The sequence below is a fragment of the Hemiscyllium ocellatum genome, chromosome 12, assembly GCF_020745735.1.
Source record: "Hemiscyllium ocellatum isolate sHemOce1 chromosome 12, sHemOce1.pat.X.cur, whole genome shotgun sequence".
Taxonomy (NCBI): Eukaryota; Metazoa; Chordata; class Chondrichthyes; order Orectolobiformes; family Hemiscylliidae; genus Hemiscyllium; species Hemiscyllium ocellatum.
The window spans coordinates 68007042-68030431 of NC_083412.1; the positions used below are offsets into that span (position 1 = coordinate 68007042).

The 23390-nt window shown below is 40.8% G+C and overlaps 2 protein-coding genes across 2 annotated transcripts in view; both read right to left on the reverse strand.

Annotated features, from left to right (window-relative positions):
* The window catches only part of LOC132820811 (E3 ubiquitin-protein ligase DZIP3-like), a 131168-nt gene extending 126987 nt beyond the window's left edge, over nucleotides 1-4181 (reverse strand). Inside the window, exon 1 of the mRNA XM_060833126.1 lies at nucleotides 4135-4181. The gene's annotated coding sequence lies outside the window, so the exon portion shown is untranslated. The remainder of the gene's footprint in view (nucleotides 1-4134) is intronic.
* Nucleotides 4182-15000: 10819 nt separating this feature from the next.
* LOC132820601 (zona pellucida-like domain-containing protein 1) overlaps nucleotides 15001-23390 on the reverse strand; it is a 31006-nt gene continuing 22616 nt past the window's right edge. The window contains exons 9-10 of the mRNA XM_060832805.1: nucleotides 22482-22505; nucleotides 15001-15191 (exon numbers count right to left, since the gene is read on the reverse strand). Of these exons, the coding sequence (XP_060688788.1) occupies nucleotides 15001-15191; nucleotides 22482-22505 (215 nt within the window). The remainder of the gene's footprint in view (nucleotides 15192-22481; nucleotides 22506-23390) is intronic.

Genomic DNA, 23390 nt, shown 5'->3' on the forward strand with positions numbered 1-23390 from the left:
TTCTCTGGACTGGCTCCAATGTCATTGTATCCTTCCTTAGGTAAGGGGCCCCAAAATAGTTTACAGTATTCCAGCTGTGGTCTGACTTGTGCCTTGTATAGGTTAGCAAGAATTTCCTACTTTTATACTCCATTCCCTTTGAAATAAAGGCCAATATTCCATTTGCCTTTCTTATTACCTATTCAACTTGTACGCAAATTTTTTGAGATTTATGCAAAAGGATTCCCAGGTCCCTGTGCTGCAGCTCTCTCCTCTAAAATGATATTTCCCTCCTTTATTCTGTCTGCTAACCTCATATTTTTCCATATTATATACCATCTGCCAAATGTTTGCCCTCTTGCTTAACCTGTTCAGATCCCTCTATAGAATTTTTGTGTAATCCTCACTACTTCCCTTCCCATCTATATTTGTTTTATCTGCAAACTTGGCTATCACTTTCTTCATCTAAGTCATTAATGTATATTGTAATTAATTGATAAATAATAAAATCTAAATATTTTGAAAGATTACTCGAGGAAGCATTCCACCAGGTCCAGTAGACTTAACAGTCTTAACCCCGTCAGTTTCCTTAGCACTTTGCCTCGAGTAATGGTTATTGTATAGTATTTATTTCCTCTCTCTCTTTTTCCACTTGATTATTTAGTAATTTTGGATTGGATTAATGTCTTCTATGGCGAAGACTAATACAAAATATTTATTCAAATCCTCTGCCACTTCCTTGCCATGGTTATTTCCCCAGCCTCGTTCTCCCAAGGACAATTTTAATTTCAACTTCTCTCATCCTTTTTACATGTTTAAAGAAGCTCTTCCTGTCTTGGTCGTACGTACAGTTCTTTATTTTTGACTCGTTTGTCTTCTGCTATTTTTTAAAACTTTCCTAATCCTCTGGTTTACCCCTAATCTTTGCCACATTGTATGTTTTTTGTTTCCATTTGATACTAGCCATAACTGCTCAGTTTAATCGTGGTTGGCTTATCTCCTTCCCAGAATCCTTTTTTCTCAGTGGGATACATATTTGCTGTGAGCAATAAAGTGTTTTCTTAAACATTTGCCATTTTTCTCAAACATCTCCGCTCATAAGCTCCTTTCCCAGACCACTTCAGTGAGCTCAGCCCTCATTCCTTTGTAACTGCCCTGATTTAAGCTTGTTTCTGATCCAAGTTCCTACCTCACAAACTGAACTCTAACATCAAATGCTCACACCAAAAGTAACAGGTTGATAAATTTGCTGATGACATCTTTTTTTCTTTCTTTGGGTGACATGGGTCTCTAATAAGTGTGGAATTGTTACAGTCTTATTTGAGAGTCCCAAAACCAAACAGCTTCGGATTTCACACAGGCAGAGTTTTTGCTTACTCATAGAGATTAACCCTTTAAGTAATTGCAAGGAACTTAAAGATTGAATGAGATGCAGCAATGCTTAGGGAACCAAGATTACACAGCGGTACTGCTGGAGCTTAACCTACTAAATCCAAAATATTCAGTGCAGATGACACCAAAATTGGAGATGTAGCGGACAGTGAAGAAGGTTACCTCAAAGTACAATGGAATCTTGATCAGATGAACCAATGGGCCCAGGTGTGGCAGATGGAGTTTAACTTAGATAAATATGAGAGGCTGCATTTTGGAAAGGCAAATCAGGGCAGGCCTAATATATTTAATGATAAGGTCCTGGGGAGTGTTGCTGAACAAAAGACCTTGGAGTACAGGTTCATACTTCCTTTAAAGTGGAGTCGCAGGTAGATACGATAATGAAGAAGGTGTTTGGTATGCTTTCCTTTATTGGTCCAAGCATTGAGTATAGGAGTTGGAAGGTCATGTTGCGTCTGTACAGGTCATTGGTTAGGCTACTTTTGGAGTATCGTATGCAATTCTGGTCTCCCTCCTAGAGGAAGAATGTTGTGAAAGTGAAAGGGTTCAGAAAATATTTACAAGAAAATTGCCAGGGTTGGAAGGTTTGCGCTATAGGGACAACTGAACAGGCTGGGACTGTTTTCCCTGGAACGTTAGAGGCTGAAGGGTGACATTCTGTACATTTATAAAATCATGAGTGGCACGGATAAGATAAATAGACAAGGTCTTTTCCCTGTGGCGGGGGAGTCCAGAACTAGGGGGCATAGATTTAGGGCGAGAAGGGAAATATTTAAAAGGGACCTATAGGACAACATTTTCATGCAAAGGGTGGTGCATATATGTAATGAGCTGCCACAGGAAATGGTGGAGGTTGGTATAATTCCAACATTTAAAAGGCATCTGGATGGGTATATGAGTAGGAAGGGTTCAGAGGGATATGGACCAAGTACTGGCAAATGGGACTAGATTAATTTAGGATGGTCAGCATGGACAAATTTGGGTCTGTTTCCATGCTGTACATCTCTATGACAAAACTTCAAGAGCAATCTTGAGCTTAATTTGTGAATGTATTCATAATTAACCAATTTACTAAATGGAAACTGCAATCTCTTCCTTATAAGATGAGAAACTTATCAAAAATCATTATTCTTTTAAATACAATTCTGAACTGTAAAGCTGAAAGACTTGTATTGACAAAATAGCTTTCAACACCTCAAGACCTTTCAATGAAATTTGAAAGAAATGAAATTACCTTGAAGTTTAATGTTGGAATTTAGTCAGGTCTTTGCACTATAGGGGTGTCAAGCTTTGTGGGAAACAGGCAACAAAGTGGGACTGATGTCTAGATTGAAATAACCGTGATCTTATAAAATGGAAATTCAGACTTGAAGGATCATAAGACCAACTCCTGGTCCTTTGTTTTACACTAAGCTTTTGAAAAAAATGACAATCATCAGACTACTTGTTTTTAGTGATGTTGGTTGAAGGATATTCCCAAGTGTACCTAAGAATCATAGAATCCATACAGCATGAAGCAGACCATTTGGCCCATTGAGTCCACACAGACCCACACACCTGCCTGCCTTAACCCCTGTAACCCATCCAGACTGCACAATAGGCAATTTAGTATGGCCCATCCATCTAACCTGCACACCTTTGAACTGTGGGAGGTAACCCACACAGACACAGGGAGAATGTGCAAACTCCACAGTCGCCTGAAGCTGGAACTCTGCATACGGTCCCTGGTACTGTGTGGCAGCAGTGCTAGCCACAGGCCCACCAGACTGCCCCACAGAAGAACACATTCTCTTTTTGAAATAGTGTCACAGAATCGACCAAACAGGGCAAGTATAGCTGCGGTTTAAAGTAGAACAGTACAGGCCCTTCGGCCCTTGATGTTGTGCTGGCCTTTTGTCCTACACCAAGATTAACCTACATGCGGTTAGTGGGCGGCACGGTGGTTAGCACTGCTGCCTCACAGTGCCTGAGACCCGGGTTCAATTCCCGACTCAGGCGACTGACTGTGTGGAGTTTGCACATTCTCCCCGTGTCTGCATGGGTTTCTTCCGGGTGCTCCGGTTTCCTCCCACAGTCCAAAGATGTGCGGGTCAGGTGAATTGGCCATGCTAAATTGCCCGTAGTGTTAGGTAAGGGGTAAATGTAGGGGTATGGGTGGGTTGTGCTTTGGCGGGTCGGTGTGGACTTGTTGGGCTGAAGGGCCTGTTTCCACACTGTAAGTAATCTAATCTAATTTTAAAAAAATGCCCTTCACTGTACTAACTTGCATGTGCCTATCCAAGAGTCATCTACATGTCCCTGGATATTTAACACCTTATTTGAACAAGAGCAGCTGGGACACTGTAGCACTCCCTTGGATTGGAGAACAGTGCCAGCCAAACTTGCACCAACAACAACTGGAGGGGTTATATGTGCCACCCATTCACAGAGCCAAGGCCAATAACCAAAACTGTAAAGTTTCCTCAACTGAGTTTTTAAGCATCACATGGCGATCCTAAAATAATTGAATGGGGCGGGAGGAAATTATTTAAGCTTTAAAACAATTGTTAGAGGTGGGAAGGTGGTGAGAGATAACTGGAGGAAGTGAAATTGTTCTCTGCTGATAGCACATCATCTCATTCCCCTTCAAACAAGTCGCCACAATATTTAATCTGCATTGACACAGAGCATGACATTTAAGCAAGAAGCAATAAAAACCCGACCTGCAGCTCTCACTCCATACTACCTCAATGAAGCTGAATAAAGCCCAGGGTTTTATTTTACCTGTTTAACCGTATCTTCACCAAATTAGCACCTCCCCTCCCCCATTCACCAACAAGCCCGAACTGGCGCCGGCTTGACCGAGCCGCCTCCGCGCTCCCCCGCCCTGAGCAGCGCCGCCGCAAGGTACCCCGGCGCCACTGCCAGTTCAGGGGAATCCCGGAGAAAGCAGCGTGAACCAAAGGCAGATCCGCCCGGGGTACCCAACGCTGATGCTCTTAGGTAGAACGTGATAGGCACACCACCTGAAGGCTAACTTTCAAATGAGCCACCAAACTGACTGGCAGTACTCTTGGAAAGTGGACTGAAGAATAGCAAGCAGAAAGTCTGGGATAAATGGGTCATTTTCAGTTTGACACACTATTGGAGACAAACAGAAATTGCTGCAGAAACTCAGAAGGTCTGACAGCATCTGTCGAGAGAAATATAGTTAACATTTGGAATGTGTTGTAGTGATACACAAATAGTTTTTCTCCTCACAAATGCTGCCAGACCCTGTTGGGTTTCTCCATCATTTGCTCCATTCATTTCAGATTTCCCAGCATCCATATTATTTTGCCATCATATGATTATCAGAGTGCGGCAGAGACAGGTGTTGGGGCCTCAGTACATGTGATCTATATTAACAACTTGGATGAAGCGCTCCGATTATATTGTAAGATTTGCTGATGATGCAAAGTTGAGAAGGAAAGCAAGCTGTGAAGGACACGAGGAACCTGAAAAACAATAAATGTGACATGGAGGTGCAGAGGTTGGACTGGTGTGGGCAAAGTTAGAAATCACACGATACCAAGTTATAGTTCAACAGTTTATTTGAAATCACAACCTTCAGAGCATTACCCCTTCATCAGGTGAACTGAAAGGGAAGCACACAGAACACAGAATTTGTGGGCAGAGAGATCAAAAGGTCATACAAATGGTGTGAGTGGAGTATCAAATAATAAGTCTCTGCAGGTGACCAAGGGTGTTGGATGGTGTGAGTAAAGTGTCAATAGCTGAATAACAACCGAAGCACCTGCAGAGACGTATTATTCAACACTCCACTCCCACCATTTGTATAATCTTTTGACCTTCCAGCCCCGATCTCTCTGCACATTAAATCTGTGTTCTGTGTGTTTCCCTGTCACTTCACCTGATGAAGGGGTTCTGCTCCAAAAGCTTGTCACTTCAAATAAACCTGTTGGCCTATAACTTGGTGTTGTGTGATCTCAAACAATAAATGAAGAGGGACTTTAGAATGCTGTAACACAGGGATATCTGGGTGTCCTTGTATATGAATTATTAAGTGTTAGCATCCAGGTACAGCAAGTAATTGGGAACAAGTAGGGAATATGGCTTTTATTGCAAGGAGACTGTGAGTAAAAGTAGATGAGGTCTTACAGCGTCTGTGCAGGATAATAGTGAGATCAGGTCAGAAGAGTCACTGGACCTGAAACTTTAGCTTTCCACTGATGGTGCTACACTTGCTCAGTTTCTGCAACAATTTCTGTTTTTGTTTCATACTTTGTAGATATGTTATCCTCATTTAAAGAAGCAGTTCAAAGAAGGGTCTTTGAGATTAGAAGAATGAGAAGTGATTTTATTGAAACATTTAAGATTCTGAAATACTTGAAAGGGTAAATACTGAGAAGATATTCCTTAAACAGAGGAATCTGGATAAAGGAAGCAGTTTAAAAATGAGCTGTCTCCTTTTTGAGGTGGACATGATGAGTAACTTCTTCTTTCAGAGGATTCTTACTCTTTAAAATGATCTTCCATCATATAGTGGAGGCTAGATCATTGACTACATTTCAGGACTGAGTTGGACAAATTTTTCATTGACAAGTGAGTTGTAGCATCTGTGGGAGAAAGCAGAGTTAACTAATACTGCCAGACCTGTTGAGTTTCACCAGCACTTTCTGTTTTTATCTTCCCCTTTAACTGCTGAGTTACTCCAAACATGGTTGTGGCATAGTGGATTCTAGGTGTACAGATTACATGATTAGTTGGAGCTGGACAAACTCCTTCCATAGTCCCATGTCTAGGTGCTGCCTAATGGTTTGGTCTTACCCAGTTGAATACCCAGGCAATGGTCTGGATGTTTTGATGATGGGTAGGAGATGAGCCCTATCATGCCTACTTCTTCAATTAAGTCAGTTCCAGTTGAAGTTTCAAAGATAGGTAATCTTAATGATTTGGAATATTGTGCGCAATTCTAGTCTCTCTGCTATAGGAAGGATGTTGTGAAGTTGAAAGGGTTCAGAAAAGATTTACAAGGATGTTGCCAGAGTTGGAGGGTTTGAGCTATAAGGAAAGGCTAAATAGGCTGGGGCAATTTTCCCTGGAGCGTCAGAGGCTGAGGGGTGACCTTATAGACATCTATAAAATCAAGAGGGGCATGGGTAGGGTAAATAGACAAGGTCTTTTCCCTGGAGTGGGGGAGTCCATAACTAGTGGTCACTTCAAATGGTGTGGGGGGAGGGCGCGGTGATGTTGGCCAGGTTCAGAGTGTTCATTGGATCACAGAGTTCTTTTTTAGCCATGCTGGAGAGAGAGAATGTTGTTTACCCCATGAATGGGGTCAGAATGGGAGGTAGAAATAACCTATGGGGGAAGGGGAATAACGAGATTACCGGAAATCGGTAAGGAGCAGAGAAAAAAGACTGCAAAAGAGCGAGACAGAACCATTTTAAACCTTTGCAAACTGGAAGCCAGAAAATCTGGAAATTGCTGAGATAGTGAATTCCTTGAAAACAAATGTGGAATTTTTAGCATAAAACCAAGAGCCAATATGCAGGGACAACTATAGTGGATGCTATTGTAATGAACTGTTAAATTGTAATGAACTGTTAAATTTAAATCTGGGATTGAGATTTGAGATGCATTAACAAAAGGGCAATAGCTGGCTAGTTAAAATGTTCCAGCATATCATAAATGCCACCTCTTTTTATTTTCCTTTAATTTTGGATTGTGGATCAAAACTAGAAACTAATTCTGCCTTATACCAAGGAAGGAGATGCTATACTTGAAAACTGGAATTCATTGTGGATTGTATTTACAGAGTTACTATGTTCAGGCTGTGGGAGAGGATTGCTGCACTCATTGGCTTCATGGCTATATGGTTTAGGGAAGCTCTAACCAGACAAAGTGTGATTTTTGGCTTTCTGTCAGGACCATGGGTCAGGAATGCTCAGCATGATAACAACTCTCTGACTCCTGGGCAGTTGGACAGTTTCTTTGTGAACACTTCAGTGAACAGACTCTAAAACAATAGTATCATGTCTCTCCTTGCAGTTGAGATAATAAATAATTGAAAGATAGCTAGCTATACTTAGACATCATTTGTCTATAAGCTGCTACTTCTGACCACTGAATGAAAGAATAAATAATTAGTAAGTCAATCACTCTGTGTCTTCAGTAAAAAAAACTGAGGGGAATTTGAATGAGAAGGTCAGAAGGATTCTAAGAAGCAAAAGAACTTTATCAAATTCTCTGGATTCGTGCCTTTTGAACTGTGTCCCCTAATTTATTCCTCCATTTACCGATAACATTCATTTGACTGTGTCTGTCTGTATATGTGTGTAAGAGGGTTTGAGAAGAGATAAAGTTTAAGTTAGAGAGTTAGAAGCTGATCATTCCATATTTTCTTTGCATGTGGTTAGAATTAATTTTTTGTAACAAATAATATTTTTCTTTTTATTAATTTTAGAAACCTGGCTAGTGTTTTCTGTGAATGTGAGTTCATCAGAAAGGAAAATTGGGGAGATTGAGTAATTGATTAAATCTTTAACTTTAGTGACAATTCCAGAATTGGTGAGGCTTATGTATCAATGTGCTTTCCTAAATGCATCAACACAATATGTGATGGAAATAGATAAGCTGTGACTCACCAGTTTGAGGATGGTAGATTTAGTGAGATGAGGTTTTTTGAGTAGAACTATGTTATTTAATTTGAACCTTTTGTTGTCACCTTATGCCTGCTGTTTTAGGCTAATTTATGTATTGCGATGTCTAAGAAATCAATCCTTTCCTCATGTGTTGTAACTTCATGTTTATTAAGGGTTGGTAATTGTTGAGGTCATGACAAGTTCTTCCAATGCTTATTCTGTGGGAGTCCATATCTCTCATATATCAACGCAAATAGAGAAAGTATGGTTGCTACGTGACTGTTGTTTAATGAATGAATTAATAAAAGTAGAAAAAGGGCCCCTTCGAAACCAAAAATGTTGTCCTCAACAATCAAAATGTAACACTTGAGAAATTCTCAAAGTCCTCAGAATAAAATATTTTGAACCTCTGAAGGCATGAAATGTTACAGAGGGGTTCCATCTGCCTTGTAGGAACCTGCCCAGCCAATATTGATCTCTCAATCAACATGAAAAACAAGTTTTCTGTTTCACAATACTGACTGCCATGTCTCCTACTGAACAACAGTTACTATCCTTCATAGGTGCTGCATTTTGGGAAAGCAGATCTTAGTAGGGCTTATATACTTAATGGTAAGGTCCTAGGGAGTGTTGCTGAACAAAGAAACCTTGGTTCATAGCTCTTGAAAGCACAATCATAGGTAGATAAGATAGTGAAGAAGGCGTTTGGTATGCTTTCCTTTATTGGTCAGAGTATTGAGTACAGGAATTGGGAGGTCATGTTGCAGCTGTACAGGACATTGGTTAGGCCACTTTTGGAATATTGTGTACAATTCTGGTCTCTCTGCTATAGGAAGGACATTGTGAAACTTGAAACGGTTCAGAAAAGGTCTATAAGGATGTTGCCAGGGTTGGAGGATTTAAGCTACAAGAAAAGGCTGAATAGACTAGAGCTCTTTGGCCAGGAGCATCAGAGGCTGAGGAGTGACCTTATAGGCATTTATAAAATCATGAGGGCATGGATAGGGTAAATAGACAAGGTCTTTTCCCTGAGGTGGGGGAGTCCAGAACTAGCGGGCATAGGTTTAGGGTGACAGGGGAAATATATAAAAGAGACCTAAGGGGCAACTATTTCATGCAGAGGGTGGTACATATATGGAATGAGCTGCCAGAGGAACTGATGGAGTCTGGTACGATTGCAACATTTAAAAGATACTTGGATGGGTATAGGAACATGAAGGGTTTGGGAGGATATGGGCTGGATGCTGGCAGGTGGGACTAGATTGTGTTGGGATAGCTGATCGGCGTGGACAGGTTAGCCTGAAGGATCTGTTTCCGTGCTGTACCTCTATGACTCTCTGACAAGTAACTTGTAAGCTATAAGGAAGTTTGAAACATCTGATGATCATGACATCCACTTATAAATGCAAGTTGTATCAATACATACAAGATTGGTATCGTAAATACCAGAAACTGCAAGGACTGAAGGTTTGTGCAGGATAAGTTGGACCAAAGGGTCTGTTTCCATGCTGTACATCTCTCTGACTCTACAACTGTGAGTAAGGGATCTGGATAGTAATATGAAAAGGAAGCATTTCAGTGGGATATGGGCCAAGTGCTGGCAAATGAGATTAGATTAATTTATGACACCTGATCAGCATGGACAAGTCGGGCCGAAGGGTTTGTTTCTGTTTTGTACATCTCTATGACTTTAAATATTCGATAAACCTAAATTGAATCAGCTTTGACCCAACACTTAGGCATGACAATGGGACATGAGCTGAGATTTTCTGAAAATAATGAAATATTTCTTTAAGCAAGGAAATATGAGTTATATCGAGTCATAGTTAAGTAATCATACAGCATGGAAACAGACCCTCAGTCCACCTCGTCTACACCTGAACTAAACTACTGCCACTTGCCTGTGTTTGGCCCATATCCCTATAAATCTTTCCCATTCATATACCTTTCCAAATGTCGTTTTTAATGTTTTATGTATCTGCATCCACCTCTTCCTCTGGCAGTTCATTCCTCACATGAACCACTTTCGATGTAAAAAATGTTGTCCCTCATAGCCTTATGAAAACTTTGCACCTCTCACCTTCAGAATATGCCCAGTAGTTTTAAACTCCCCCACCCAAGGGAAAAGGCCTTTGCTATTCACCTTATCCCCTCATGATTTTATAAAAGGTCACTCCTCAATTTCCTATGCTCTAAGAAAGATGTCCCAGCCTATTTTTATAACTCTTAGTACATACAGACATTTTTACTTGACCAGATATTTTGTTCTGAATTGTACAGTGGATATATTTTAGAACGCATAAAAATACTACAATGTAAATATCTAAATTGTGTTATATTTTTCTTTTTTTATCCAAACCCCCACACTACCACCTAACTGTGGTAATGCTTATAGTTTCCCTAAATTGTGTTATATAAGAGTAGGTTAGCATGCAGGTGTATGTTGATTTAGCATTGCTTTTGTGTCCTGTCTGAGGGCACAATTAAACAATGAATTGCACGATACCAGAACTGAATGACAGATACTGAAATGTTGCAAAAAAGAATAAATTCAGAAGTGGGGATTGTTTACAAACTAATACGCCATTTGAAGGTAGCAATAGATTTCTAAAGGCACAAGATAGAGCTTTAGTTCCTTCGTAAATGCACTTTTCCAGCAGCACATTTTCAGTTCCATAGGAAAGTGTTTTGTATTGACCTTGGAAAGCATGACATTTTAAAGGCCTGTCAACATGTTTTCACCAAAACAATGTCATGGTAGTTAATCTGTTAGTTTTCAAAGGATAAATGACATGATAAGAATGGGAAATGTAGTTATTATTATTTTCTGGGATTTACAGAAAACTTCTGAGAGGGCCCTTAATTGGCAAATAATAGAGATATTAAACTTGTAGAAAAGACAAATCAATTACTGGGTAGATAATTCACTGAAAACAGGAATCAGAGGATAACTTATATTGATGGAAGGAGATTAAAAGTGGAATAAAGCAGGTTTAAGTCTCTGAACTAACTATATTTAATTAATTAATGACATGGTCACGCACAGAATTGCTAATGAGTGGATAAATGCAATGTTACGCATTTAGATCTAGGACATTCAAGGATTCAGTATAACATACAGGGGCATCGACTAAAATTTATGGAGAACTTCAGAATCACTGTGACATTAAAAACCTTGATCAATTAAAATTTTGGATGGTATCACTAGGGTAGTAGAATAGAGGCTACGATATAACTATAATTTGTGTATGACTTTTAGTTTGGATCCTTATGTATGCCAAAGAATATGAAGCACTGGAAAGTAACAAAACAGTATCTAAAATGATCAATCTTAGGACTGTTAATGGGAAAGGCTTCAAGATTTGGGATTATTTGCATTGGAGATGTATCAGTCTAGTGGGGAACAGATTCAGCTTTTAAAATTGTGAGACGTTTACGTTCTGTCCATTTGGATAAATTGCTTTAGATGAATAGGAGTGAGAGAACCAAGGCACTTATGTGGAGTATGTAACCAATGAGGTGAATAAAATGTTGGGAAGGATTTCTTTTTGCAGAGCTGTTTGCTAGAGCTTTGATTATGCATACTCCTTTGAAGGTGAGCTGGAGAATTTCTTGAGAGGGGAGGTCAGTTCAAGTTATAGGTGTAATGAACAAGTCTTTAAGGGACCTGAATGACATGGGCTATGGTGAGAAATATGGTAGAATGACATGACAGGTCCATTGGTAACCTTATTTAATGCAGATTAACCTATTATTAACCTCATTAATACGCAGCTTTCAATTATACAATCTGCTATGAGTAGATTAGACACAGAGAATTCAGCAAAGATACCTTGTGACTCCAACTCACGTTTGGCAGCAAAGAGCCTCCATGTTGCTGACCACATAACTGCATCTCAGGCCATGGTCCACGGCACCCCTCATCCACGGACATTGGCATCCAATAATTCCCAACAATTCAGGTACTTCACTGATTTACTTGCAGCATGCTTACAAATACACAACTGCTTTTCATGTCCACCAGCAACTAAAATTGAAAAGCCGCTGTAAGGACACTTCTGATAGCTCACAGATTGGACCAGGTTGCATCTCAGAGCTGCTCACTTGCTCCCTTAGCACTCACTCACTTAGTGGCTACTTGGATGTTTACAACATCCCGGACATTTCTCTCTTTGTCTTGTCTTGCCAATCAACCACTCACACAGAAATAGGCAGCTTGTCTTGCTGCTAAACGGTCCTTAGTCTGGGAGGGGTTGGGGGGGGTGGGGGGTGCTGCAGATCTTGCAATGTGACTGTGTGCTATATCAATCTCACAACTGCTCCATGTACTAGTAGCTTATACAGCAGACACACTAAATGTGTACTGAGCAAGCAGCCAGGCGGAGGTGGGACCATGGAGGGATGACATCTGTGAAGGACCTACCTGTGTTTGGAAAGGGAAATATGATAAAGCATGGATAAGGAGAAGTGATGTGAAGGGGCATTGACCACAGCTAGGAGCACTCTGGCTTCAAGTGGATTGAGGACAGTGTATGAGCACAGCTGGCATGGTCACCTCAATGCCAGGGGCTGGTGGGGAGAGGTGGGCAAGTGTTCGTTCATGTAGATGAGTTGCGTGGGGAGTTGGAGTGGTTCAAAGGTTGGTATTCCTGAAGAAGGGCTTATGCCCGAAATGTCAAATCTCCTATTCCTTGATGCTGCCTGACCAGCTGTGCTTTTCCAGCAACGCATTTTCAGCTCTAATCTCCAGCAATTGCAGTCCTCACTTTCTCCTCAAGTTCAAGGTAAGGACTTGTTGATAGAGAAAGAGTCTGGAAAACACTGCTAGCTGACTCCTTCCATTTTGCTGGAAATTACAAGAGCACAATGGAGAAGGAAATCGTTGCAACCACACTTGAAGAAAATGGGGTAAATTGTCTTGAGCTCTGAGGGAGGTGCTAAAAGCCCACTGACGTGAAGCCCTTCAGAGGAAACTTTACATATGGAAGCAGCACTGTACAGGACACAGACTCGCAGTCTCCCTAATTTGTTGTGACACTAATGCATTGGCTGGCTGTGTGCTGTACACTTCGCTGCCTCAGGCACTGTTTACCAGTTCATTCAAGACCAACACATTCGCATGTACAGGGCAGAAAAAGAATAGCGATGCTTGAGGAAGATGATTAACGGAGCCAGCAGAACCCATTTCTCTGCGTATGCCTTGTCCATTTTGCATCCATATGCTGTAACAGGATCTCAACACAGACATTACTCCATGTTACCTCACATATGGATGTCTATTATGCTCATGGTGACATAGTTACATTCAGAGTTTGTGACTCAAACAAGCAGATTATGGTAAATAGTCATTAATGTAACAGAAACATGAGCATTGATCTACAGTGCAATGTGACCTGTGCCACCAATGGCCCTCAGAAGGTTATTTCCTTGCTTTGGGGTAAAAACAATGACTGCAGATGCTGGAAACCAGATTCTGGATTAGTGGTGCTGGAAGAGCACAGCATTCAGGTAGCATCCAAAGTGCAGCGAAATCGACGTTTCGGGCAAAAGCCCTTCATCAGGAATAAAGGCAGTGAGCCTGAAGTGTGGAGAGATAAGCTAGAGGAGGGTGGGGGTGGGGAGAGAGTAGCATAGAGTACAATGGGTGAGTGGGGGAGGAGATGAAGGTGATAGGTCAGGGAGGAGAGGGTGGAGTGGATAGGTGGAAAAGGAGCTATGCAGGTCGGACAAGTCCGGACAAGTCATGGGGACAATGCTGAGCTGGAAGTTTGGAACTAGGGTGAGGTGGGGGAAGGGGAAATGAGGAAACTGTTGAAGTCCACATTGATGCCCTGGGGTTGAAGTGTTCCGAGGCGGAAGGTGAGGCGTTCTTCCTCCAGGTGTCTGGTGGTGAGGGAGCGGCAGTGAAGGAGGCCCAGGACCTCCATGTCCTCGGCAGAGTGGGAGGGGGAGTTGAAATGTTGGACCATGGGGCGGTGTGGTTGATTGGTGCGGGTGTCCCGGAGATGTTCCCTAAAGCGCTCTGCTAGGAGGCGCCCAGTCTCCCCAATGTAGAGGAGACGGCATCGGGACCAACGGATATAATAAATGATATTAGTGGATCCCTCCCACTGAACCTCAGATAGCACAGCTGGGGTGGAGGAATGTTGCTTGATTGTCAAGTCTATTGTTCTTGGATGTTTGTTTGGATGACCCTAGGCCATTTGTTCTGAGGCCCAGGGAATAAGAGCCAGGACCCTCCACCTTTATTCTGCCTGCCCCTTTCTTGAAATTCCATGGATCAGAGTTGTCATGCAGGGTCAAGATAGAGGGCCTGGCCATCTCTCCTGAGAGGAGATCTCTGAGGAGCTTGTGTCTGGTTCCTCTTTCGGCCTCATGGCACCACCCTGCCTTCTTGTGACAGCCACCAATCTGTCCATGTATATAACCAGACCACTGCATGCCTATGCAGTGTTGCTGCAATCCTGCAGGCTCTGGGTTACGATGACAATTGACAAAATCCTTGATTGCTTACACTATTGGGTACTCTCATGTCTACGAGCAGGTGCCTGGTTTCTGTCAGTCATTACAGCTGCCTGGTGTTTGTCTTCATTGCACGGCACAGTGGCTCAATGGTTAGCATTGGTGCCTCACATAGCCCGGGACCTGGGTTTGATTCCAAACTCTGGCAATGGTCTGTATGGAGGTTGCATGTTCTTCCTATGTCTGTGTGGGATTCCTCTGGGTGCTCTGGTTTCCTCCCACAGTCCAAAGATGTGCAAGTTAGATGGATCAGCCATGCTAAATTGCCCACAGTGTCCAGAGATTTATGAATTAGGTGCATGACCATGGGAAATGCAGGGTTACAGGGATAGAGTAGGGGGATGTGGCTGGGTGGGATTTTCTTTGGAGGGTTGGTATGGGCTTGGTTGGGCTGAATGGCTTGTTTCCACACTGTGGGGATTCCACAACATTCTATAACATTGATTAGCGTGGGAGTTGTCACAGTGAGGTGCTCGCCCACTTATGATCTCAAATATTCTACATCTGATGTTGCCATTGAAGTGTCAATATCTGAGTTGGTGGGTTGTGCAGAAGGAAGCCTTGTTAATGTTTCCATTGAGTAGTTGGAACTCTCTTCCTCAGAAGCCAAGAAGATGCTTTCTGCCAAGGCAGTTTGTTTCTCCATTGAATCTATGGCCATCCCGCTGGTACCTGTTGGACACAAGAAAGAGAAGGCATTGTGGCCAATGGTTAGGAATGCAGCAAGGTTAATGTGAGAGCTGCAGTGGAATGAAGAATGGTACCTACTTGGTTGGTGGAACATGGATATTTCAGCATCCCTACTGAAATGGTTGGTCCTGATCTCCTTCTGTGAAAGACTGCATTCTCCCTTCAGTGGATGAAAAGCCTAATGCCAGGTATCCCTTTAATCCATCATGACTCTTTCTGCCCTGTTATGGGCTGTTTTCTCCTGTAATGGGAGAACGGGAAGGATGCATTGAAATGTCAGTGACCGGCACACCTGTTAATGCTGGTGCAACTGGTTGAAAGAAATTGACTTTTTCTGGCGAGTGAGTAGATGGTGCAGAGGCAATGTGGGCTTATTGCATGATGAGGAGGGGCTTGGGATGTTTGGGGGAGGAGAGGGATTAGTGGGAGGTGAGAGAATGTGAGGGGAAATGTTGCAGGCAATTCTGAGAGTGGCAGAGCATGAGCCTTGGTGGGGGTTTGGGTGCAGTAGTTGAAAAGAGAAGAGTATGCACTTACCCTTGTAGAATAATTGATTTTCTTGTGTCACTGTTGGCCATTGCACTGCCACAATACATAAAGCAAAGACCCAGACAGCAACTTTAGACCAGGCTGCTGGGATCTGTTGGTGTGACTTCCTCTGCTGGTACTCAGGGAAAAGGATGGCCTTCCATTGAACCACTCAGTCCACCAGAACCTGCTGTTGGAGAGTTGCAGTGTTGTTTTCCCCTCTGCAACATCTTTGGAATGACTGTCTGTTTCTCAGTGGATTCTGGATCAGTGGTGCTGGAAGAGCACAGCAGTTCAGGCAGCATCCAACGAGCAGCGAAATCGACGTTTTGCGCAAAAGCCCTTCATCAGGATGAAGGGCTTTTGCCTGAAACATTGATTTCGCTGCTCGTTGGATGCTGCCTGAACTGCTGTGCTCTTCCAGCACCACTGATCCAGAATCTGGTTTCCAGCATCTGCAGTCATTGTTTTTACCTTGTTACTCAGTGGAGCTGCTTCGGTGTGTCAGTGCTCCTCTGTGTGCACAGTGGCCTTTGTAATATGTGGGCACGACACGTGGCATGTGACAAAACCGGGACTTAACAAATAAAATTAAATATTCAGCCAAAAGTCTTGTGTATCTCTCCACTTCATGTCATGTACTTGAAAGCCACTGAAGTGCTTCATGAAATATAGTTACTGATGTTAAGCAGGAAATGCGGCATGCAATTTGTTCACGTCAAGGTCTTGCAAATGGCAATGTTATGTAGTGAACAGATAAATCTATATATTTTTGTGATGTGGGGTGAGGACGTGGAATTTCTCCAATTCCCCTTCAAAATAATGGCCCAGAGACTGGGGATGTATGTCAGAACTCTGGAGAAATCCTGATGCAGTAACTCTCCAAGAACTGTATGGGAAGTTGAAACACATTCTCTAAGACTCTCCAAATAAAAAAACCTGGTTTAACAAATAAAACCAAGTGTCCTGGGTCACCACTGACTACTCCTCTAACACTGTCTTCCGCCTACATTACATCACATTATCTTCCTCCTCTTGGACCTAGGACCATAAAATGTGGTAGCCAGTAGCACTGCAAACAGCTCATCAGTCTGCTTTGCCATTCAGTGGGATCATCATCGCTCTGAAAATCCTCAACTCGATATTCCTTACTAATTATGAATCTGTCTATCTCAGCCTTGAATATATTTAATGACCCAGCCCATGACTGCTCTCTGGAGTAAAAAAATTCTATCAATTCACTACCATCCTTAAGAAGAGATTCCTCCTCATCTCCGTCTTAAATGTGCAGCTCCTTATTTTGTCATTTGGTCCTCGACCCTCCCACAAGCCAAAACAACTTTCTGCATTTACCACATTCATTTGCCTCAGAATCTAACCTGATCTCTGACTCTCCGAGCCACTGTGAACATCTGACACATGCCCATCCCTAAAACAGAACTCCACCCAACCCAATGCCTGATCTGGCGTCCCACCCCCAAACCAACCCTCCACACTACCCCTTGACTCTTAGCTCCACCTGCCCACATGACAGGTACTGGCTCAACAGTCCCATATCACCCCACCTCTGCCTTTTCAGTCCCAGCCCTCACTAATCCCTCACACACTTATCTGTCATGTTACCACCCCACCCCATCAACACCCAGATGCCACCAAGATGGCACCCTATCTCTTCACATACTTGATGCTCTTCTAGCCCATCCAGCTGAGACTCTTCCAGCACACCACCTTCTCATCCACTTGGCACTCAAGCCTAACACCTGTCTGCTACACTACCCTTTCGCCCATTGTCAAGATACTTTCTAATATAGCGGTCACCCCATCCACCTGGCATCTTCTATCTTTACCCAGCTGGCACTCCACAATTCATCAACCTGGCATTCCACCCCTCACCTAATTGACACTCTACCTTGTCATGCAGATGGCACTCTACACTGTTTCCAACCTGACACCCTATGCTCTGACCTGCCTTTGTCACTTTACTCTGTAATCCTCTGCCACTTGTCTCCCTCAGCCATCCACTACCCTATCCTCTACCACCTTACCCACTTGGCAAATTAATGAGAAAGAATTTATAAAACCCTTTATTTCGGGGAAGTGTGAACAAGACCATGAACAATTAGAATTAAACCAAAAATTAAGCTTTAAGGAACACTGATTCCATAACTGCAGACAAATAATTCAATCAGCAATGGAAGATGAAAAGGGAAGAGTTAGATTTAGATTAGATTTAGATTTTATTGTTATGTATTCTCAAGTACAGAAGTATAGGAGTACAGTGAAAAGTGTATAATGTTGCCACACAAGGCGCCACCTTAGGTACCAAGTAACCTAGGTACAAAAAGCTTAGGTACAAAGCAGTAGGAGAAACAGAATTATAAAGTTAAGCCTTACTTCATAGAAGGACCGTTGATAGGGAGAATGACCATAAAGCCCATTCCCATATAAATGTATTCAGAGATTTGGTGATGTGTGAACCAAGGATTATTTTATCATCATAGGGATCCATTGTGGACAAACTAACTTGGGTTTTACCATTTTGGGGATACCAATTTGGTATTATTGTTTGCTCTTTTCTTCCTTTCTTCTAATATCTACAAAGCACCTCCTTTTCTTATTTCTTTTATCTTATCATATATTATTATCTGATTATTATGTTAATCTTATTGTTGTCATTATATTTAATAAAATTGTTACTTGAACACATTAACTGGCTTTGTCACTCATTCCTTTTCTGTCCAGAGCATAGATCTAAGCAAGACACCACAAGGACTCTGAACACACAATGATGGCTGATAAGGCATTGATTGCATAATGAGGAAAAATGCGACTGGGTTAGATGGGTTTAAATCTTTTAGATAGCAGTTGCACTTCTGGGTGAGTAAGAATAAAAGATAAGTATTAGAAGAGTAAACATAAATGGATTCAGAAAGTTTAAGTGAAACGATTCTCCAGGGAGAATTGATTGAAGAATGCAGCGAGATAGCTGTAAATAGTGCTGTTCTATTTTCAGTCAGATTGCCTTTTTCTTTTCCTCAAAGATTCATTTTTGCTTTTCACTCTAAACACAATGTTCTCAAAAATCTGAATTTACCTCCACTTGAGTCGATAATCTTGGAAACATGTCCAGGGTGTGCAACTGGACACAAGGGAAAATCTGGGTACAGTAAATACCAGGAAAACAACTGTATCCCTTTACAGACACAATGTTCAATTTCTTACTGCATTTTACGAAATCCATCAAGTTAGCTGTGTAATTTAATACCAGGTTTTTCCTGGTTACTGATTCAAAAACAGTTTCATATTGGCAAATTCATTCAGAATAATATGAATGCATCAACATTTTAGCTTCCACAGGCAAATTACTGAACAAGAACTGAGTTGAAATGAATTTGTGTTTTTGTTATAGTAAATGGAAATTCACCCTCAAAGAGTTAAAAGCTCTGAATGTTTTTTTGCCCCCTACCTACCAAATGTTCGCTGTCTTTTCTTTCTTCTGAAGGTCATGAATCACATTTGAGTAAGTTCCATGGTATACAGACAAAGGGGCTATTCTTCATGACTGAGGTGAGAAAGTGAATCCTGCTGACCTAATCACTCATGGACAATCAAGTGCTCTACTATCCTGACATCCACTCGAGAATAGCAATCAACTGTTGGTTGTCTTGCTGATTTTACTCTGCCGAGTCCTGGGTCACCACTAGTGTCAACTCTGCCAGTCCAAATTAACATCTAGGTTGAGCTCAGCTAAAACAGCTAGACTAGAGTTTAATCCTGGGACCTTCCATGTTCATCTGATTCAATACCAAACTGAGCTGTATACACATTAAGCCATTAGACAGCTTCAATTTTATTTTTCATTCTGTGCCAATACAATGTCAGCTAAATTGTATGGAAATCATACTTGTACACATTTACACTTTTACACATCTACCTCAAAACATTACTCTGTATCTGCCTTCCTTTTCCAAGATTTGGAGATGCCGGTGTTGGACTGGGGTGTACAAAGTTACAAATCACGCAACACCAGGTTATAGTCCAATAGGTTTAATTGGATGCACTAGCTTTTGGAACACTGCTCCTGCTGAAGAAGCAGTACTCTGAAAGCTAGAGCTCCAATTAAACCTGTTGGACTATAACCTGGTGTTGTGTGATTTGTAACTTCCTTTTCCAAGGTATCCCAAAAGGCCAAAAAAAGTAACAATAGGCAGAGGCACTGCTGTAGCTAAGAAATAGTAATGTCAAAAAGCAGTAATTTTAGCAACCTGATGAAATAATCCTATATAAATGAAATATTTAAATCACGGGATCATTTAAAAGTAATTTTGAGCCAATATTTTGGTACATTTTACGATATACCTTTTCGTGACGTGAATTTAATAACTCCACACAAAGAGGGTCTATTCACTTTAGCTACTATATGCAACTGCTCTCATCTTTCATACAGCAAACAAAATCCCTGCACAGATGCAATTAAAAACAAATGCAAACACAAGAACTTCTCATTACAAGTGACATTTAAAAAACCTGTGTTGCCGTATACCTCAAAATATGTCCTATATTCATCAGCAAGATTGAATAAGGCTCAGCATAACTATTTTAGCAAGCAATATTGAAAGCCTGAAAGTTGTACAAAATCTTCAGTTAATGGAAATTGATTATTTTTGTTTTCTCTTTGTAGGTTTTCCAACCTAGGTTAAAATGCTTTTCTTCTGAAAATTTCGGTAGACTAGTACACCTCCTGCAATCAAGGCAAGACAGATGACAGCAATGATGCCCAATCCAATGCCCAGACCAGTACATACACCTATAGCTTCTTGAGTAGCTAAGGTTGATTCTGGAGGGAAAAAAAAAGAACATGTTAAACATTGTGTAAGAAATATGATGGTCTACTTGCTTGTCATACTCAAACAGTGAGTTAACAGCAACTTAATGACCCAGTAATGAACATTGAATCAAAACTTGATTAGGACGTTAAAGAATCACAGAATTTTTACAATGCAGAAGGAAGCTATTTGGCCCATTGTGTTAGCACAGGCTTTCCAAATGAGTAATTAAGTTAGTGTCATATTCCTGCATTCCCCTATGTAACTCTTCAAAAAGCAGTCTTCTTTTCTTTTGAATGTTTCAAATGTTATTAGAATCATTACCAGTAGTTTATTGCCATCAAAGTACACCAAAGGATGGAGAAAAAAAGGGCAGAATTTACCATCCGGTGATATCAGAACATATGTGTAGATATCAAATGAGGTCAAGATTGGACTCAACTGTGATGCCTAATAATTTGAGTATTTGGCCAACATGTATTATCTGGAACATACATATGTGTAATGGACATTCAAATGAAGCATCAAAGGGCTGTCCCCACCACGGCATGAGCCCATGTCTTTTTTAGAGAGCAAGTTGGAGAGGTTGGCTGGTGCTGCTGCTGTTGGTGGCGGGAAAGAACAATAGAAGCACAGAGAAATAGAACAATGATTTTTGTTTAGTTTTGAATCTGGTTTCTGATGGTGTGATCTGGGCACTTCCAAAATGAATTCATAATATGTTGACACAATGTGTTGTTTTCATGTTCTGCATTTTTAAAGGAATTAAAGTTAATTTTCATGTTTTCCAAAGCACAACTTATTCAGTCAAGTTTGAAAACATTTGGGTGATAGGCACATAGACAAGATATGCTTATTCATGACCTTGTTTGCTGTTATTTTCTTGAAATTGAATAAGCAATTCATTAGTCCTTCTCAGTAGTTGTGAAACACGAGAACCATATTTACTTAGAAATTCTGTAATAGATTTTTGATTGTGAAGGGAAAATTCAAATTCAAGTTGTGATCCAGGATAGCAGAATAGCTTTTTTGAGAATTCTGAAAGAAAAGCTAGCAAGGTTTTGATTGAGTCTAAAGGTTATGAATACTGAAGAAACGATCAGAAGATATCTTGTTTGAGTCAGGTAAGATAACTGACTCTAATGAAGAAACATGATGGTCTGGTCTTTCCTTTGTACTACTTAGTGAAGACAAATTGTATTGTTTAATATGTAGGTGCAGAAGATCTAGTTTTATGTTCATGTTACTTTGAAATGAAGCAGTGTATTAATTAGCATCATTACTCACTGTCTATCATTGAACAGATTGAAGAAACATTCATGTGAAAGGCATAGGTATCAATTCAGATCACTTAACAATTGTATTGCAATATCCCTGCATTATACTAGTGTGCAAATAGGTACAGATCTATGTTAGTCATATGTGAGATTCATAAAAGGTAATATACACCAATCACTTTTGGTGAAACCAAGAAGATACTGATGGCAAGTACAAACTCATATCCAGATAATAATTTGCACTACACATAACTCAGCATCTCTAAGGATATAAAGAACATCAATGAATGGAAATGAAAGTTTGATATTGCATATTTTCAAGATCTATGAACAGCTGTGCACAACATTCATATATTCACATTGGCAGGATTGGGGTGGTTGTGAGATCGTGTTCCTGTTTGAGAGAATGTTGATCATCTTCAACCAGGTTCTATTGTATGATAAATGCTCACAAATTTCAGTGGGAAATTATCTTATCCTTGTTAAGGTCCATTGGTTTTTAAACCATGATTAAGTCATTCATGCTGTTCTCAATTCCACATTAATATTTGTCCTCTGCTGTCACCTCTCTTGTTTTTTTTAATATTTCAGAAATACTGTAGCAACCAATTAAAAATGCCTCTATCAGTCATTTTCCTTACCTGAATTATCATTTGTGTTCACCACTGTGGACAGAAATAAAAAATCAAAGATAAGTAAGTATTAATTCCAATTTGTTCATTTGCTTTACACATTTGTTTTGTCTGAAATATAGTATTAGAGTTAAATTCTAAAACGAAGCATAATTAAAGATTAGTCTTCCATAAAGGTTCCATCTCCCCTGTGATGGGAATGAGCCATCTTCATGCATCCACATTGTCTGATCAAAGCTGTGTATTACTTCCTCTTAAAGAAAAACACACTCCCACATACACACAGACATGCCAATAAAATCACTGTGCGTACATACTAGTCCAACAAATGCAATTATTAGCACAAACAAAAACAGAAATTGCTGAAAAGTAGTCAAAGGGCTGGCAGCATCGATGGAGAGAAATCAGAATTATTGTTTCAAGTCTGGTGCCTCTTCTTCAGAACATAGATGGTACCAGACCTGCTGAGATTTTCCAAAATTTTCTATTTTTGTTTCTGATTTTCAGCATCCAATTATGAAATTATTAGTGAAGGAAGCACAGGATGAAAATCATCAGTCAGAAAGAAGTTTTTTTAGGGATGGAGACTAATGAGAACCCAAGACTGATTTTCCAGTCTAGTGATTTTGCACCAGACATTTGGGAATTTGCTTTAGTAGGGAAGTGAAAACATGACAGAAAATCAATTAAGTTCGGAAAATGAAGTAACTCAGAAGGCCTACCTGTGAAAACAAATTAGATGTGCTCAGCAGTAGCAGTTAAGCCATTTGCAAAAGATGTAGAGACATAAACTAGGGTGTTGCCAGCACATATGTGAAATAAGACTCACAATCTATGTATGATATGGAAAGACAATCTGAGGGGAAGAGTACAGCCTTAGAGAGTATCCAATGTAACTGTACAGAGATAGGATGAAAT